The sequence below is a fragment of the Frieseomelitta varia genome, unplaced genomic scaffold, assembly GCF_011392965.1.
Source record: "Frieseomelitta varia isolate USP_RPSP 00005682 unplaced genomic scaffold, Fvar_1.2 scaffold_54, whole genome shotgun sequence".
In the NCBI taxonomy this organism is placed as follows: Eukaryota; Metazoa; Arthropoda; class Insecta; order Hymenoptera; family Apidae; genus Frieseomelitta; species Frieseomelitta varia.
Genome location: NW_025110301.1, coordinates 375,456 through 394,758, shown reverse-complemented (window position 1 = coordinate 394,758; position 19,303 = coordinate 375,456). Strand labels below are relative to the sequence as shown.

General features: G+C 32.3%; 3 protein-coding genes across 5 annotated transcripts; 2 read left to right on the top strand and 1 right to left on the bottom strand.

The window, feature by feature from the left end:
• Nucleotides 1-950: 950 nt before the first annotated feature.
• Nucleotides 951-2,840, bottom strand: LOC122533567 (cysteine-rich with EGF-like domain protein 2). The gene is made up of 4 exons (XM_043663411.1): nt 2,399-2,840; nt 1,490-2,147; nt 1,326-1,421; nt 951-1,228 (listed from the first exon to the last, which is right to left on the bottom strand). The coding sequence occupies exons 1-4, from the start codon at nt 2,561-2,563 to the stop codon at nt 1,008-1,010; spliced, it is 1,140 nt and encodes a 379-aa protein (XP_043519346.1). The 5' UTR covers nt 2,564-2,840; the 3' UTR covers nt 951-1,007.
• Nucleotides 2,841-3,096: 256 nt separating this feature from the next.
• Nucleotides 3,097-7,422, top strand: LOC122533566 (coatomer subunit alpha). The gene is made up of 5 exons (XM_043663410.1): nt 3,097-3,296; nt 3,576-4,800; nt 4,873-5,820; nt 5,894-7,048; nt 7,130-7,422. Exons 1-5 carry the CDS (start codon nt 3,217-3,219, stop codon nt 7,364-7,366), a joined length of 3,645 nt encoding a protein of 1,214 aa, XP_043519345.1. The 5' UTR covers nt 3,097-3,216; the 3' UTR covers nt 7,367-7,422.
• Nucleotides 7,423-8,217: 795 nt separating this feature from the next.
• LOC122533565 (host cell factor 1) lies at nt 8,218-14,997 on the top strand. Of its 3 annotated transcripts, XM_043663408.1 has the most exons (8): nt 8,218-8,465; nt 8,648-8,867; nt 9,729-10,436; nt 10,510-10,661; nt 10,738-13,635; nt 13,712-13,939; nt 14,016-14,397; nt 14,475-14,997. In XM_043663408.1, exons 2-8 carry the CDS (start codon nt 8,699-8,701, stop codon nt 14,603-14,605), a joined length of 4,668 nt encoding a protein of 1,555 aa, XP_043519343.1. In that variant the 5' UTR covers nt 8,218-8,465; nt 8,648-8,698; the 3' UTR covers nt 14,606-14,997. The 3 variants fall into 3 exon arrangements, with proteins under 3 accessions (XP_043519343.1, XP_043519344.1, XP_043519342.1); XM_043663409.1 differs by having other exon boundaries at nt 8,218-8,867; nt 10,510-10,655; XM_043663407.1 differs by having other exon boundaries at nt 8,218-8,867.
• Nucleotides 14,998-19,303: the final 4,306 nt, after the last annotated feature.

Here is a 19,303-nt window from a genome sequence, read left to right as displayed (position 1 = left end):
ATAATCTAAAGGAACATGTTTGAAATAATTATTGCTATGCCAACTTTTATTTTCTATATTTAGTCAAATAGGACAGTATTTTAAAAATAAGTGGCATATATACGCAAGCTTGGTTAAAAAAACATTAATATATACAAGAAATCTTTTGTTTTATTGAAACTTTAAAAAATTGTAATTTTTATTACAAAAGCAGATTTAATTCTTAAATGCAGGTAATTCCTGTATTTTATGATTTGGCGCGTTGTACGAAGAATCGCGTTATATGAAAACAGTAGTCGCAATATCTTTGGCGTATTATAGGCATTCGCGCTACAAGAACGCGTTATACGGTCTATTGCATCTCTGGCGCATTATAATAGGAATTATTCACGCTCTAAAAATATGAGAGTCTGAATATAATAAACTAAAAAAAATTTCATGTATTTCTCTATTAATGATGAATCTATATAGAATACAAAAATACAACTTTATGCAGACCTCTTATTTGAATTAAAGAGAGAAATCGACAACAACGTCATATCCCCTTAAGAGATGATGAAATGTTCTGTTTTACTTCCTAAACGAAAGCTTTGCTAAATTAAGCTTTTTCCAAAAATTGTTATGGATATAGTAAAGAGTATTGCGTAGTACGTTAATAAGTTAATATAAATATAAGACCGTACCTACAAAATTCTCATGAGAGAAAAATTTTGTTATTGTAGCCATCTAGCGGAAATAGTTACACATAGTTACACAAATAATAGGTAATTTAATTTTAATAAAGATTCTTTTTCTCAAAAATATCTTCTTCAAATTTTTAAATTAATTAATTTTTTTTTAAATAAGTTTAAGGAGAAATTTAATTAATATTTTTTTTATAAAGAAGTTTAAGAAGAACAAGTACAATAATATATAACAAATATATATGTTTTATGCATTTATAGTTTTAATAATAATGAATAATATTTCTGAAGTTTAAAATATTATAATTTATTAAAATATTATGAATAATATTATACATATATTATTTATGCTGGTCCTAAAATATCTATATTTGCTGTTGTATCTTGAACATTACTATGAGCTATCATATACTCTGAAACAGATATGTATATTCCAACTAATAATCCAATTACACTTGCTATATAAATATTTCGCTGGAAGATAATGCATGTGGCAATACACAGACCAAAATATGTAGCATATCTTGCAATATTCTCTTGTTGTTTACGACCCAATAAATCAGAATCTGCAATGAATAATTATATAATTATTATTACCATTATATCATTATTATTATTATTATTATTATCATCATATACAATTATTATTTATTGAAAACATACTTATACAAAAATTGTTTTTTTTGCGGTATCCCTCTGCACATTTTATACACATATCTGGTCCATCACCTGTGCACCCATTGCAAGCCTTATCACAATCTAAAATATTAATTAAAAATAATAACTTAAATTATTTTTATATTATTTTGTGACATACTTAAACATACTTAAACATGTATATCCTCCTTCCTTATTAATACAAAATTGATTCCCAAGACAATATTCATTACTTTTTATGCATTCATCAATATCAAAGCAACCTTGTCCATCTATCATATGCCATCCTTTTATACATTTTTCACAATTTTTTGGTCCTGGTCCTTTACAGGATCCATCACAGGCATTATGACATTGAGAACAAAGTAATTTATTTTCATCTTTGTAGGATTCATAAAATCCAACTGCACATTCAGAACAATCATCTCCTTCATAGCCTCTATCACACAAGCATTTACCATTTCCTTTTCTAGTGCCTGCTCCTTTGCATTTACCATTGTTATTGCAAATCTTATCTGGAAAACCTGGACATGGTTTACATTCTGGACCAAAATGGTCTTTTGGACAACAAGATTCTAGTTGTTCAATACATATATAATTATAAATATCTGGGTATGCCTGCTGATGATTAAACCACCAATCTTCTATTTTATTTTCTAATTCTTCAGCTAAGGACTGACATTGTGTTTTACCACGTTCTACTTCCTCACATAAATGCTCTTGTATTTCTATTAATCTAGTTTCACTTTTTGAATATGAACCTAATTTATCTTCCTCCCATGCACTATCACCACCATCAAATTTTTCACGGCTAGTCCTTTCTATACCCTGTATAATAAAGTAATTCAGTAAATAAATGTGAAATAAATATATACAAAATACTTATACGTACAAGTAATGATTAAATAAGAATAAAATAATAAGAATAGAATAATAAGAATAAAATTATTTAAACAATATTGTTATAATAAACTTAATTTTACATTTGTCATATTTATATACAAAGCATATATAAATTTTTATGTATATTAAATATATATATATATTTTTATGCATATGTTCTTTAACTTTTAACTTACGTTCTTAAAACTATTGACTAAAATCTTGCAAGCCGCGCACGGAGGAAATTTTTGAGCTTTGAGTTCTTCACTTGAAGGTGCTTTGTCGCACTTTACAGAAGCAGACATATAAAGTAAAATAAACAAGCTTAAGAAAAGAAAAGAGATAACATTGGTTTTTCGCATTATTCTACTGGGACGTACCGGTCACTACTTTACACCAGCATTTACTTAAAGACTAATGAATAATTACTCTTAAATATAAGTCGCAATATTTGTATAATTTATTTTATAGCGTTTTATAGATCATTACTTCATTAAACATTTCAATTATAGCCAATATATAAATGATTATAATAGTCCGAATTTTTCAGATAAACAGTACCACGTAAAATAATACAATAAATATTTCGTAACTGAACATGCGCGTTTTCAATCAATATAAAACTGACACGTTGATTTTATTCATTACAAGCAAATAGATATGTATATAATTTTATTCCAATTCAATGTTATTTTTTATTATTTCTATTGTATTTGAGAGACCTAAATAAATATTTTTTTTCATTTCATACAAAGTATGTGTCATATTAAAAGATAATCTTCTAACAATTACAATTAATTAATTTATAAAGAAATATATTTAAAGAAAAATTCATAATAATAGCATAATCTCATAGAATAAATATTATATGATAAAATATATATTCCAATCGCCATATCTATCTAAACGTATGTATTTCATGGCAGTGTTAATGACGTGTCGTGATTCATGTTAAGTTCATAAGGGTTAGAATTATGTTTTTTTGAACATAATTTTGTTAAATATTCAATAAAAAATGTTGACGAAATTTGAAACTAAATCTGCTCGTGTAAAGGGACTCTCTTTTCACCCCAAACGTCCATGGGTTCTTGCAAGGTAATACATATTTTTCTTATTACCCACTAATTAGCACATAATTACATTACAAGATAAAATTTCTTATTTACATTAATAGATAAAGAAACAAAAGATATGGAGATATTTTTTTATAATGCTCTTAGTTTTTAATATTTATATATTTTATATATTTAAATAATATTATACGATATTATATACATTTTTCGATAATGTTTAAATTATATAATTTTTTTTTTTAATTATTCCTTAATTTTTAAGCAACTCTGATTTCTGAAAATATTGCGTGTTATGTTATAGTTTGCATAATGGAGTTATTCAATTATGGGACTATCGTATGTGTACTTTATTAGACAAATTCGATGAACATGATGGTCCAGTTCGTGGGATATGTTTCCATAATCAGCAACCATTGTTTGTTTCTGGTGGTGATGATTACAAAATTAAAGTATGGAATTATAAACAAAGAAGATGCATCTTCACTTTGTTAGGTCATTTAGATTATATTAGAACAACTGTATTTCATCAAGAGTACCCATGGATTCTAAGTGCATCAGATGATCAAACTATTCGTATTTGGAATTGGCAAAGTCGTACTTGCATTTGTGTTTTAACTGGACATAATCACTATGTGATGTGTGCACAATTTCATCCTACAGAAGATATCATTGTATCAGCTTCTTTAGATCAAACAGTCAGAGTATGGGACATTTCTGGATTAAGAAAAAAAAATGTAGCTCCTGGTCCAGGAGGCTTGGAAGATCATTTAAAAAATCCTGGAGCCACAGATTTATTTGGTCAAGCTGATGCTGTTGTAAAACATGTTTTGGAAGGACATGACAGAGGTGTTAATTGGGCATATTTTCATCCAACATTGCCTCTAATTGTTTCTGGAGCTGATGACCGTCAGATTAAAATGTGGAGAATGAATGATGCCAAAGCTTGGGAGGTTGATACTTGTCGTGGGCATTATAATAACGTCTCTTGTGTTTTATTCCATCCTAGACAAGATTTAATTCTTTCAAATTCTGAGGATAAAAGTATTCGGGTTTGGGATATGTCTAAACGTACTTGTTTGCACACATTTAGAAGAGAGCATGAAAGATTTTGGGTTCTTGCAGCACATCCTACATTGAACCTTTTTGCTGCTGGTCATGATTCTGGAATGATTATTTTTAAGTTAGAAAGAGAACGTCCGGCATATGCTGTATATGGAAATGTTCTTTATTATGTAAAAGAACGTTTCCTTAGAAAATTGGATTTCACTACCTCAAAAGACACATCTGTTATGCAAATACGAGGAGGTGGAAAAACACCTCCTTATAGTATGTCGTACAATCAAGCCGAGAACGCTGTTTTGATATGCACTAGATCACCTAATAATGTTGAAAATAGCACTTACGATCTATACTTAATACCGCGTGAAAGTGATTCGAACACTGATGCTGATACGAAACGGGCTTCGGGCGTTACTGCTATTTGGGTTGCTAGAAATCGTTTCGCGGTGTTAGATAGAGCATATTCGGTATGTATTTAGGTAAATTATTTTGTTTAAACTAACGAGAATAAATAATCATTTTTTAATGATTTATTGCAGTTGGTCATCAAAAATTTGAAGAATGAAGTTACGAAGAAAGTGCAGATTCCAAGCTGTGATGAAATATTTTACGCAGGCACTGGAATGCTCCTTTTACGCGACGCTGATCAAGTAACTCTCTTTGATGTTCAACAGAAACGAACATTAGCCGAAGTAAAAATTTCTAAATGCAGATATGTCGTTTGGTCTAGCGATATGTCTCATGTTGCTTTACTTGCGAAACATACTGTTAACATTTGTAATCGACGATTAGAATCCTTGTGTTCTGTACATGAGAACACTAGAGTAAAATCGGGAGCTTGGGACGATTCAGGAGTTTTCATTTATACGACTAGTAACCACATTAAATATGCGATCAACAATGGTGATCATGGTATTATACGCACATTAGACCTCCCGATATATGTAACGCGAGTTAAAGGCAATCAGGTTTACTGCTTAGACAGAGAATGCAGACCAAGGATTCTTCGAATAGATCCGACTGAATATAAATTTAAATTAGCTTTGATTAATAGGAAATATGAGGAAGTTTTGCACATGGTTCGCAACGCAAATCTCGTTGGCCAATCTATAATTGCATATTTGCAACAAAAAGGATATCCTGAAGTTGCTTTGCACTTTGTCAAGGATGAAAAGACAAGATTTGGTCTTGCACTCGAATGCGGAAATATCGAAGTCGCTTTAGAAGCCGCGAGATCACTTGATGAAAAATCTTGTTGGGAAAACTTGGCTCAAGCAGCCTTATTGCAAGGCAATCATCAAGTTGTCGAAATGTGTTATCAGAGAACTAAGAATTTTGAGAAGTTGGCATTCCTTTATCTCATAACTGGTAATTTAGAGAAATTACGTAAAATGATAAAAATTGCAGAAATTAGGAAAGATGTTTCTGGGCAGTATCAAGGTAGTTTATTGCTTGGTGACATTTACGAGCGTGCAAAAATTTTGCGGGTAGGTATTCGTATAACACAATTTACATTTAAAATTTTTTTGTGATTTATTTCTTATTTTTTTTATGTTACAGAACTCAGGCCAAGCCTCATTGGCTTATGTAACTGAAAAAATTCACGGTATATCATCTCCAGAAGATGATATTCAATATAGTTCTATGAGCGAAGAACTGTCTGCTCTTGAAATAGGAGCAGAATATCTCCGACCTCCCGTACCAATCCAACAGGCCGAGAACAACTGGCCATTGTTAACAGTATCAAAAGGTTTCTTCGAAGGAGCAATGATGTCGCGCGGAAAGAGTCAAGTAGCTGCTGCTTTGGCTCCGGAAGATGATAGTGCTGTACCTGCTGAAGGATGGGGCAATGACGAAGAATTAGGAATAGATGATGAAGAAGGTGTGGAAAATGAAAATATTCCTGAAGGTGAAGAAAGCGCTGGATGGGATGTCGAAGATGTAGATTTGCCACCAGAACTCGAAACTCCAGCGACCGTGGTGGAAGATGGGTATTATTCACCGCCAACAAAAGGAGTATCACCAACTCAACATTGGGTGAACAATTCTCAGTTAGTTGTAGATCATATTCTAGGTGGGTCGTTTGAAACGGCATTTAGATTGTTAAATGATCAAGTTGGTGTAGTTGAATTTGGAGCTTATCAAAATCTTTTCATGAATATTTTCGCACGCGCTAGAACGTCGTTTGCTTCGTTACCGAATATACCTTCTTTATATGGATATCCTCAAAGAAATTTGAAAGATACGAGCCCAAAAAGTGGCCTTCCTGCTGTTGGACTACATCTTAGTGATCTGGTTCAACGACTTCAAGTATGCTATCATTTGACAACTGGTGGAAAGTTTCCAGAAGCTATAGAAAAATTACAAGCAATCTTACTCAGTGTGCCATTATTGGTTGTTGATACAAGACAAGACATTATAGAAGCACAGGAATTGATTCAGATTTGCAGAGAGTATATCCTAGGTTTGAAAATGGAAACTGAAAGGAAAAACTTACCTAAAGCTACTTTAGCCGAACAGAAACGAATCTGTGAAATGGCTGCCTACTTTACACACTGCCATTTGCAACCTATTCATCAGATTCTTACTTTAAGAATAGCTGTAAATATGTTTTTCAAATTAAAGAATTACAAAACTGCAGCATCGTTTGCAAGAAGATTACTTGAATTAGGACCTAAGCCTGAATTAGCACAACAAGTTAGAAAGATTTTGCAGGTATGTATACTATCGTATATATTGTTAAAATATATAATTTAAAGTACAAAACGATATTATAATTGCATCTCCTTTTTTTAGGCTTGTGATAAAAATCCAGTAGATGAACATCAGTTGGCATATGACGAACATAATCCATTCTCATTATGTGCAAGCACATTTGTTCCAATTTATAGAGGAAAACCAGAAGTCAAATGTCCGTTATGCGGTGCAAGTTATTTACCTCAATTTAAAGATACAGTATGCAAAGTTTGTGAAGTAGCGCTAATTGGAAAACAATGTATTGGTTTAAAGATAAGTCCTGTTCAATTCCGATAATTTTTTTAGTATTTTTATTATTATTATTATAAATAATATATTATATTATAATATAATATTATTGTTTTATAATTTTTCAATTATGTTGTAGATAAAAAGTATTATATCATTCCAAAAAATATTATTAAGGATATTCAAATTTTTAACATATTTCATTCGCTATTTACGGTCAAAAATCTGTATAACATTATTAATATTAATGTTATTTCACATTGAAACAGTATATATAAATTATATTTTAAAAATATACAATAAAATTAAGAACTAAAGAGTTTTTTATTATATCTTCTATTAAAGTTCATTTTTGTTTTCATAAAAAGCGATAAAAGCGGATTATTTTTAATCAGTTATGATTCATATTATTTATATTAAACAACTATATGGTTGCTATAAATAATTAAAAACGTATATATTTATACAATTTTGTATAACGCAACTTAAAATTAGTGGCAATACTTAAGGCGTATAAGCAATTGCTAAATCTTTTGAAAAGAAGCATTTCAATGAATGTAAAATCTCTATATTAGTGTTGGTAATATCTTGCAATTGTGTAAGATAAATCGCATGCAATAGTATACCAAGGCGGTTGCACAAATCGTAAAATTATAAACTGTAATTTATAGCATGTATTATAAACTTCTTATCATATATTTAACAAATTTATGTTGTGATCATCTAGGGAATTCCGGATATATAGGGGATTCATTTATTATGTCGTTTTTTATTAATTTGTGAAATTTTCAAAAATAACAACGAGATAAATTTATTTTACAGATGCTATAAGAATAGTGTTAAATTGAAATATAACGCTATTATTATTTATCTGTAGTAATAATTGTACAATGCGACATGGGAAATATATGCAGGGTTGGATCGTTGACGAGTACTGAGTGAGCACACTAGAAGACATGAAATCAGTGCCGTAAACATCGTGAACGTAAATACACGGTTTGCGTTCTGTGTATACGTGTTACGTTACAGACGTCTTCTAAACCGTGTAGAATTTTCATGATTCTTATCGGAGAAGATTCATCTGACTTTATATTTATATGAGCTATTCTTTTAAGTCAAGTTAATTAATAAAGAACAGTAACTGAAGGTAGGTTATAATCAAGACGTACGATATTGACAGTGCTAAGAATATCAAGAAGTAGTAAGTTTTCGTTGGGTGTGTGAACCTTCGAAGTTATTCAAACTGTCGTATCGTGAACATTGAAGTTAAAAAAGTTTGAAGAAAAAGGCGCACTATCTACGAAACCATCGGGCGTTGTACTGCTCTAGGGGTAACACGGTGGGTGCATAGCTGCGCGGTATGAAAAAATGATGTGATCGATGGTCATCATGGCGGCACCCATGCTGAAGTGGAAGCGGATCACAAATCCGTCCGGACCCCAGCCAAGACCCAGACATGGACACAGGGCAGTTGCTCTTAAGGACCTTATGGTTGTTTTCGGCGGTGGAAATGAGGGCATTGTTGATGAGCTTCACGTGTATAACACGAGTAAGTTGCTTTCTTGCTGTGCGTCTTTCGCGCCGTTCTTGATGATTCCCGCGATCCAAGATGGCGGCATACATTGACAAAACGGTCACCGGCCGGATCATCGTGAAAACCATGAATTTTATTTATGTCAGATATCTTATTGTCATATATTTCATATACGTTAAATGTATCTTTATTATATATATCTTTTTGAGTGTTATTTGTTAAACATTTGGTTGATTTCATACGTAGAATTAGTGCGATCTGTCATTTTTCATGTTTATACGCACGGGAGCGGCCATTGCTGTCTTATATGCCCCACCACGATTTGCAACGCGCCGCGTTTCCCGTCATTCCACGTTCACGCTTCATCCTTCCTTTTCTTTTTTTCTTCCGTTCCTATTTCTCTTCCCACTCTTTCATTTTAGGTTTTCACATCTTTACCATATCATGCATGCGTATAGCATTTCTTTTACTATGTTGCCAACAATTATACGCATGCGTACTATGATGAATATTTTGTACTTAATTTTGAAATGTTTTAATGATATTACTTTAATTATGTATATAATTTCTAATATAAAGGTAATGAATATAGCAATGTATTATAATTACAAATACTAACTTAAAATTGTTATAAACTTGTTAAATTTAATATCTTTTTAGTTTTTAATTTAATTAATATAAATTTATAAATTTATTTAGAGTTTTTGTTTATTGATAAAAATCATGTAAATTTTTCTAATATTATAAATATATATTTAAAGACATTATTTTTTATTTATTACAAGAATATATCATATTATATATCATTTATGTACTAATTTTTTTTTATTCATAATTTAAAAAAAAAAATTTTATTCACCCTATTACTATTTACAGCAACAAATCAATGGTTTGTACCATCGACAAAAGGTGATATTCCACCTGGCTGTGCTGCATATGGATTTGTTGTTGATGGAAGCCGTATTTTGGTCTTTGGTGGCATGGTTGAATATGGAAAGTATTCAGATGAGCTTTATGAACTTCAAGCTGTTAGATGGGAATGGAAAAAATTGAGACCTAGACCACCAGAAAATGACCCACCACCGTGTCCTAGATTAGGACATAGTTTTACTCTTATTGGTAACAGAGTCTTTCTTTTTGGAGGGCTGGCTAATGATAGTGAAGATCATAAGAACAATATACCGAGATATTTAAATGACCTATATACTCTTGAACTGCTTCCTAATGGAGGGACAGTTTGGGATGTACCACAAACACATGGACATGCTCCACCACCTAGAGAGTCTCATACTGGTGTGTCTTATACTGATAGTAAGACAGGAAAAACCTGTTTAGTGATTTATGGTGGTATGAGTGGTTGTCGTTTGGGTGATTTATGGTATCTTGATGTTGATTCAATGACTTGGCACAAACCTGTGGTTCATGGACCTATTCCATTACCCCGTTCTCTTCATACTGCCACTTTAATTGGTCATCGAATGTACGTCTTCGGAGGATGGGTGCCACTCGTTGTCGACGATGTTAAAGTTGCAACGCACGAAAAAGAGTGGAAATGCACAAACACATTGGCTTGTTTAAATATTGGTAAATAGATGTTACATCTTCTGACATTATTTTGTAATTATATAGAAGATGAGATTAATTGACATCATTTTAGAAACTTGGACATGGGAACAGTTAACAGTTGATACATTGGAGGAAAATGTTCCTCGCGCACGTGCTGGTCACTGCGCGATTGGAATGCATAATAAACTTTATGTATGGTCTGGTCGAGATGGATATCGCAAAGCTTGGAACAATCAGGTTAGGGTTAGTCCTTAAAATTTATTTTTAATTTAAGACTGCTCTTATCTGGTATACAATATGATTTACTTTTTATCACCAGGTTTGTTGTAAAGATTTATGGTATCTAGAAGTCGGTAAACCATCTGCACCATCGAAATTGAACTTAGTTAGGGCTAGTTTACAAGCATTGGAAATTCAGTGGACACCAGTACCATCTGCACAATACTACATATTGCAAATACAGAAATGTAAACCTTCAGCAACAACTGGAACATTTCCTACAGTCAGCACTCCAGCAAGCACTGCAACACCTACCACGACATCAGCAATGGTTACTCTTGCAACTGATTCTGCTACATCTTCACCTGTTACTGCTGTTCCTGAGCTTCCACAAACTCCAACCACTATTAGACCGTCCATACCTCCACAGACTCCGGTCCGAGTTCAGTCAACTGTACAAAGCCCAGTTCAGAAACCAGTACCATCACAAAGCGTAACAAAACCATCGAGTCCATTGACACCGAGAGTAGCCGGGAATCTTATCAGAATTCGTTCTCCTTTAGTTACAACAACACCAACAGCAACCACTGCTACTGAACAAACTCCAACTGCTAATACTACAGTGGCAGGCCAAACACCAGCTGCTATGTCAGGAATTGCTGCCTTAGCAGCAGCAGCTGCTGCTACTCCAAAAATAAGCATGAACAATGTACCAATTCTTCCACAAACTACAGCTAACACAATCAGGATGAAAAATGTACAACCTGGCCAACAAATACGTTTCGCTGCACCCGGAGCAACGGTATTGAGAACTGCTTCACCACAACAAAGTAAACAAATTATTTTACAAAAACCGGGTCAGAATATATCTGGTCAACCACAGATTGTACATCTTCTTAAAACAGCACAGGCAATGGTAGCAACAGTGCCTAAAGTGAGCCTTATCCCAGGAAAGACTGTTCAAGCAACAGGTGCAAAGCCATTAAATCAGGGAGCGAAAATACTGAGATTAGTAAATCCGAACACTGTACAAGGCTCTAAAATTCTTACAACTATGAAAACATCCAATATTGTTGCAATGAGTAAAGGGCAAAATATTAGTGGTAAACAAACGATAATGATTACCAAACCCGGTGGTAATGGAGGATTAGTTGGCCGTAATCAAATAATAGTAGTCACAACGGGATCTAATTTAAGAACTATACAAGCCGTTACTACATCTCAAGCTGGTAGTGGACAAACGGCAAATATCACGACACCTGTGAATGTTTTACCTTTATCAGCCACTAATCACGTAACGAATCAACAAGGGGTAAAAATGATTGTTGTTTCATCCGGAGCAATGGGAGGTGGAACTACTGGCAAACCGATTACTATTACAGTTCCCGGCCAAGGCGGTGTTCCAAAAACAGTAACTATTGCCACTAAAGGCAGTCCACAAGCTATTTTTAACCCTGGGAAGAGTCAAATTGTTACCATGCCACAAATACAAAAAACACCAGAGACTGTGACAGTGTCTGGTAAGCCTGTAACGTTACAAATGTCTGGAGGAATAGGCGCGAAAACGGTTACTCTCATGCCTACAAGTAGCACGATAGTGACTACTTCAAGTGCATCAGAGACAATAGATACGAGTAAAATGTTATTTGTTCCATCGCAGAAGCAACCATCAGCTTCATTAGCATCTACATCTGATGGACCTGCTACTACTGATGCTGCATTGGCTGCGTTAGCTGCAGAGGCAGGTTTAATAGATCCAGTTCAAGAGCCTTCCGGTGATCTGTCTTTCATGGTCTCTACAGATGATGGTGGAGCAGGAGATAGTAAAATGGAAGATAGTTGTAATGGTGATGAAACTACTACAGCAGCTGCTTTGGTATCTCAAATGGGAGCTGGTGAAACTATGCAAATTGATAGAGATGGTAACTTTTTAATTCCACAAGTTGATGGTCCGGTAGATCTTCTTCTATCTGATGATGATGACGAGAGCGACAAGATTGATTTAACGGAAAATCCGGTGTTAGAAAATCAAGAAGATTCACAAGTTGCAGATTCTGCAAGTATGGAGCAAGATACAGATGCTACATCAGCAGAAGCTGTTAATATGGACGAATCTTCCATGAAAGAAACCTCATTAGAGGGAGCTCCTGAACTTCCTGTTTCTACAAGTGCTACAGAAGATATGCCAGTAGATCCAGAACCGTCTGTTGATGCTCAGCCAGATGAAAATGAAATACCTATTGAAGTTTCTAATGACTCGGAAACAGTAAATGAAACTGATATGCAGGATGTAAATGAAGCATCAGCTGAAGAAGCACAAGTGAAACCTGAAATATCTAGTATGCAGGATCCAATAGAAGCTTCATCAGAGGAAGCATCTATGCCAGATGCTATGGAACTACCAGAAAATGATGAAAGCGAACAGATAGAAAATAATGATATAAAATTAATGGCAGTAGATACATACAGTTCTGAACCTGAGAAACCATCTGTTCCTGAACATTTGTCAACTGAAGATAGTTTATCACAGCTTTCTCAAGAAGAAAATCAAGTTTTAGAAAAAATCAAAAATGAGGCTGCAGAATCAACAACAGATCCTCCCGAAGGAACTCCAATGGAAATATTAGAAGATAATGATGAACCAATGATTACAGATTCTTGTTCAACTTCTACCACTGTTAATATTCCAATAACAACATCTATCATGCAAATAAAGTTAGAACAATCTGATGAGCCAATGAAACAAGATAAGATTGCAGAACCGCCAACTTCATCTATTAACAATGTTACAATTCTTGAGAAAGAAATGGACATTCAAAAACCAGTAGTTCCAATAAAGATGGAGATAAAAGATGAAGTTATCAAAAAAGAAAATTTGAAACAAGAAAAACTGAATGGCACTAGAGCAGAAAATGGAGATGATTCCACGGCATTAACTACGTTGGCTACAGCTGCCTTAGGTTCGGCGGAACAACCAATGAAAATAAAGGCTGAACAGGTGCATATTTTAGATTACTATTTGCAATTAATTTTTTTTTCTTCATGTAAGTATTTTTTAATGCTTTTTTTTGCAGACTGAAAAAGAAAAGAAAGAAGAAGAATGGTATGACGTAGGAGTAACGCAGGAATCACGATTTACTGTACAACATTATTATTTACCTAGTGACGAGCCTTTAGATATAACGCAACCACTAACTATGGATGTTTTTGAAGGCAGAACCAAGGTTCCTTTAGAACAGGGAACCATTTATAAACTTAGAATTGCCGCTGTGAATAGTTGCGGGCAAAGTGATTGGAGCGAGGTAAATAAAACAGTAGCAAATACAGACATCAAAATAATAAGTATATACAATTTCATGTAACGCTTCTTTAATTAAGGTATCGGCATTCAGAACATATGTTCCGGGATTCCCCGGGGCACCTAGCGCTATAAAAATTAGTAAAACGGCAGATGGTGCTCATATTTCATGGGAACCACCACCTAACAGAAATGATGGACCCATTTTGGAATATTCTGCTTATATAGCAATGGCAAATACTGCGTCAAATAATAACGGAGAACCAAAGACAACATCATCGAATTCGAATCTAACATTCACAAAATTTTATTGCGGTACAAACAATTCCTGTTCGGTGTCCAATAGTTCCCTTAGTGCCGCTTATGTTGATACTACTCGAACACCGGCCATAATATTTAGAATAGCAGCACGAAATGTTAAAGGATACGGACCAGCCACACAAGTTAGGTGGCTACAACAAGGTTAGTCATATATATTTTTTTAAACAAATACTTTTTTAACGATGATATTAAAAATTATATCTTAATTTTTGCACTAGCGTCTGTATCATCATCAGACCCAACTAATTTTATGGAGAATAATCCTCAAGTGAAGAGACGTGGTGTAAATATACGCTTGCAAGCAAGTTCTCCACAGAAGAAGGTGAAACTAAAGAGACCAAGTAGCTAACTTTTCGTGAGCCTGTTTTTCTTGACCTCTTACAGCCCAAATATCCAAACAGCGCTATTCATTATTTAATTTCCGCTGGTACACACGCCTAACAACGATGATGAAACAGTATATTCTTCGAATAAACGACATAACATGCGAGTAAATGTAAGAGATGAATGCACGATATAGAGCAATGGAAAAAGGTATCCATAGCTACATTGAGGTATAAACATAAGGGTTAAAAAAGAAATAAGTATTTTAAGTGTTCTATACATGAATACAAGGTCTTTCTATACTGCGTTTTCTGACTCACCGTTATTCTCCTATTCCTTCGCGGATGCGTGACATTTTTCTGTAAAGATAACACGAGTACTGTTAATAAATGGCAAGGTGGTTATTTTCAAGTTAAACGAGTTTTTCCACGTTTAAAAATGCGTTCCATAAACGTCATAATATACCGATGATACTTGCATCAATATTTGCATCATTTTTTATGATATATAATTTCATCTAAAACTGACCACCTTTATTTTCATTTTTTATTAAACAAATTTAATATAGCTATGAGTTATAATAAAATAATAAAACGAAGTAGTCGTTTGATTTGCACGAAAACTTTGTTTTTAACAAAAACTTTGTTCGAATTTTAATTATTTTACTTGAAAGCCCTTAATTTTTATTGGAATATATATACGTACAGATATTGTAATATGGAATGGTATGGAAGTGTGAAAAACTTTCTGTTACATTTAAATATTTATTGTAAATATTTATTGCAATTGGAAATGTTTCCTTTTAATTTTGTTTATAATTATCTTTGTTGAAATTTTGTCGAAATTTTGCAGCATGATGCAAGTATAACAAAAATTTTGTTGATATCTTTTTCTGTACAAAATATCGGTGCTACGTTTTATTTTCACTACTTTTGTTACTGCCAATCGCAAAAAAATATACATATAATCAACATAAAAAGAAAAGAGCACATAGTGTAAATTTGCTTTGAAATTCTGTTGTTTCTTTCAACGATAAAGCAGAGATATTTTGTAAAAAAAAAAAAAAAAGGACATAAGTTTATAGAATTATACATGCAATTCGTGAAAAATTAAAATTTCGTTTCAGATGTTGATGTTCTGGAAAGTAAAGAATTTGAACAAAGTTAATATTTTTATATGGCAACGAAATAATTATTTGGATAGTCTATCATTATAATATATTATGTCTATCATTATATATAATATATTATAATATACATTATAATTATGTCTGTCATTATGATATAAACTTTAATCTTTTAAGATATACTAAGTCAAGAAATTAGTATAAAATGAAACTTATAGAGAAAATAAAGTAATTATACATCAATTTGTTTAGAAAAAAAATATATCTTTAGTTTTTTTTTAACGTAATGTATTTTAATTAAAATGTTAAAATAATTTTTAGAACGTGTTAGTAAAAACTAATGAATTACAAAAAAATAATAAGTTTGGTCTATACATATACATATAATTACATAGATGGCTTGGGGCTATGTTGAAACTGTAATAATTTAAGCGTACATTTTATTTTTAGATTATCAATACAACCTTTCTGTTATTTGCTTGTAGCTTAAGCATTAACATAGCGTTTTAAATCCCTAATATGTTATGCTAAAAATTTACATTAACAATACTTTATAAACTAGCATATTCAAGATGTGGGAAAAGATTGATGAAACTTTAGAACTAATAACTTTACTTTAATTTGGTATATTAGTATTAATCACAATCTCTTTCATTTGATTCAAATAATGGATCTAGATCTGTTTAATGCATATTATCAAAATTGTAATACATTAAGGAATTATATCTGACTACATGAAATTGTGTTCGATAATTATCCGATGACGCAAAATACTTCTATAATTAATAAAAAGTTATTAGTTCACTCATCTTGTTTCGTAAGTTTTGTTAACAAGAAATGACAATAGATTGTACTAGAATATCAATTCACAATTATTATACACATTCTGCAAATGAAATATTTTGAAATGTACATGGTATGATATTCTGTTCTATTCAAATGTATTGAAACAATATCAATAATATTCAAATACATATATTGAAAGAAACTATGAATAAATATAGAAAAAAAAAATATATCTGACACGAAATACTCGTTATTTCACTATAGCAACTTTTATAACATGAATGTGTACTTACACTGTAGATACATGCATCTTCAAATTAACTGTAACTATACTAAAAGGACTAAAAAAAAAAAAAAAAAAATATATTAAAATTCATTTTATTATACAAGTAAGAGTGTTACAATCTATCTGTGTTGTATACCTTGAACTTGTAAGCAAATTTATGGAAACTTTAAGAATCTTCAAGTTTAGTGCAAAATAAATTTGAATTATTTCATTCATTATTAAATGGAATGAAACAAAAAATTAAAATCAATAAAAAAATTCATACTACTGTAAGAGTGCTATAAATAAATTCTATGATATAATGTTTTAATATTATATTCCGCGTGCTGCCTTTCTGTTAATCATTCATACATCTTGGCAGTAACGAAAGCAAATATTATACATACACTGGGTTATCTTTTTCCAGAGTTAATTTATTGTAGCAAACAGGTCGAATAAATGAATACTACCTAAGACTTCTAGATGTAAATCGTGGACTTTTCTAACAAGTAATAATTGCGTTCATTCAAAAAATCAGCACAATCTACATCTCGATATCTTGGATAGTGTCGACTGTAACGATGTGAGAAAATTGGAAGAAATCTTATATCGAAAAAAAGAGATTTATCATTAAGGAAATATAGGTGCAAATAATTATATAATTTTTTTTTCTAGCGCATGTATTGTGCTTAAACCAGTCGATGGTTTTTCCCACAAATACGCAATCGAAAGTAAATCGTAATAATCAAATTTGCCATGTTGACCTATCGTATAGGAAAAGAGAAAAGCAAATGGCAACGTCAGATCACGATTTTATTATAAACTCTTTCTACGTGACTAGATCTGAAAACCACATGATGCGATTGCAACATGCAAACACGCGTGGAAACAGCTAGAAAGCGAATTGTACGTGTTAGAGAGAAATTAAAGGAAAGGACATCGAAGGTTTAAGAGTCCTTGAATTTACGGTGAAGTCTTACAGGAATTCAGCGTTTACACGCTAAACAGTATAGTACTGCACTGAATCTGCAAACGTACTAAATAATATAAATTTGTATTTTTCGATGGACTTTCGTAGCCTCGAATTACACGGAGCTACGGAGACTTTTAGAACTGTGTTTTATTAATAAAGTTCACATACAATTTATCCTTACCGTTTAAGGTATCGAAAGTTTTATTTGGTAATCGAAAAAATATTATATACGAGAAGAATAATTGTAAGATTCATATACGAGCAGTTTCAATTTCAAAGGCCAATATTAATTAAAAGAGACAAACAAAAAAAAAAAAAAAAATAAGGAAGAAAATTGGAACTTTGTTTCTTCTCGTGCATATCTTTTAAAAAAATCGTCAAATTTTGTAATTAACTTATCCGAAGATGACATCACACGTGTAAGCTACACTTAAGAAAAAAAGTTAGCGTGCCTAATTGCAAAATGAAAGAAGATTTAAAAAAAAAAAGATATTAAACAACGTTTACAGATTGTAATTTTATACCTCGATATAAATTTATATTCGTACAGCTGTTGCGAAATGATCATCATTACACATGTCGCAGACAAAAATGTCCTACTTTTTAATATCTAATCGCACTTTTTTATAGGAGACATTATTTCGAAAGCCAATTACATGCATATATTATCTTATAGAATCCTAGAACCAATATGAACGATGGAATTAACAACGTGCGATTTGACAATTGAAAGATTGTGTTTCTCAACCACAAACGTTCACACACACACACACACACATATTCATGCTCGTTTCATGGCATCGCAGGAAGAAACATTTATTTAAATATTCTAGAAGTTGTTTTGATAATCGACCGACGACGAACACACAAGTTCATTTTCATGTTGGTTAGTGCAGTAACTTACGATTATTTTCAACTGTCATCCGATATCCGACATTGAGCGTCGATCGCTTTCTCATAATCATACAGTGTTGATTAAATTGTATTAATTAACGGAACTAAATTTTGTGTCTATTAATTAATATAAATCAGTCGATCGAAGTACGCAGAAGAGTTTGGTTGCTTTTTTAAGACTTCGTAATTACGAGAATAACGGAGAGAGAGAACAAAAGAGGACAACGCGAGTTTCCGTATAGTGGTTTTGCAGTTTCTGCGAACGATTGTACTGTTCGATGTGCATTCCGGCTAATCAGGTGCGTTGCATCGGGTACAAACAGAACAAAGAGACGAGTAAATCTTTTGGAACGAACCCGAAAAAGAGCGATTGAATGGTTCCATCGATCGGTGGAACGATAAAAAAAAAAAAAAAAAAAGAAATGATTAAAAATGAGAATAAAGCAAAACGTGATATTTATGTATGCGGGAATCGACGTAAAGTTATTCTTAGTAGTTAGCACAGATGTATCTATATTCTATATATAGTATAGAAAAACAGTACCTTCGTGATCTTCATTTTCCTTCTGTTCAACAAAAGAAATAAAGCTCGTTCTAACTAAACGACGAATAAAAAAAAAAAAAAAAAAAAAAGAACGTCGAGAAGTTATCGATTTTTCGAAAATAGCCTGTCTAACGA

What these genes read in the sequence shown, in the direction of transcription:
- LOC122533567 (XM_043663411.1), bottom strand. Translation starts at nt 2,563, where the DNA reads ATGCGAAAAACCAATGTTATCTCTTTTCTTTTCTTAAGCTTGTTTATT. An exon ending in TAGTCAATAGTTTTAAGAAC is followed by an intron (nt 2,148 to 2,398) that starts GTAAGTTAAAAG and finishes TTTATTATACAG; the next exon opens with GGTATAGAAAGGACTAGCCG. An exon ending in AAAAAACAATTTTTGTATAA is followed by an intron (nt 1,229 to 1,325) that starts GTATGTTTTCAA and finishes TATTCATTGCAG; the next exon opens with ATTCTGATTTATTGGGTCGT.
- LOC122533566 (XM_043663410.1), top strand. Translation starts at nt 3,217, where the DNA reads ATGTTGACGAAATTTGAAACTAAATCTGCTCGTGTAAAGGGACTCTCT. An exon ending in AGCGTGCAAAAATTTTGCGG is followed by an intron (nt 5,821 to 5,893) that starts GTAGGTATTCGT and finishes TTTATGTTACAG; the next exon opens with AACTCAGGCCAAGCCTCATT. An exon ending in AAGTTAGAAAGATTTTGCAG is followed by an intron (nt 7,049 to 7,129) that starts GTATGTATACTA and finishes TCCTTTTTTTAG; the next exon opens with GCTTGTGATAAAAATCCAGT.
- LOC122533565 (XM_043663408.1), top strand. Translation starts at nt 8,699, where the DNA reads ATGGTCATCATGGCGGCACCCATGCTGAAGTGGAAGCGGATCACAAAT. An exon ending in CTTGGAACAATCAGGTTAGG is followed by an intron (nt 10,662 to 10,737) that starts GTTAGTCCTTAA and finishes TTTTATCACCAG; the next exon opens with GTTTGTTGTAAAGATTTATG. An exon ending in GGCAAAGTGATTGGAGCGAG is followed by an intron (nt 13,940 to 14,015) that starts GTAAATAAAACA and finishes TCTTTAATTAAG; the next exon opens with GTATCGGCATTCAGAACATA.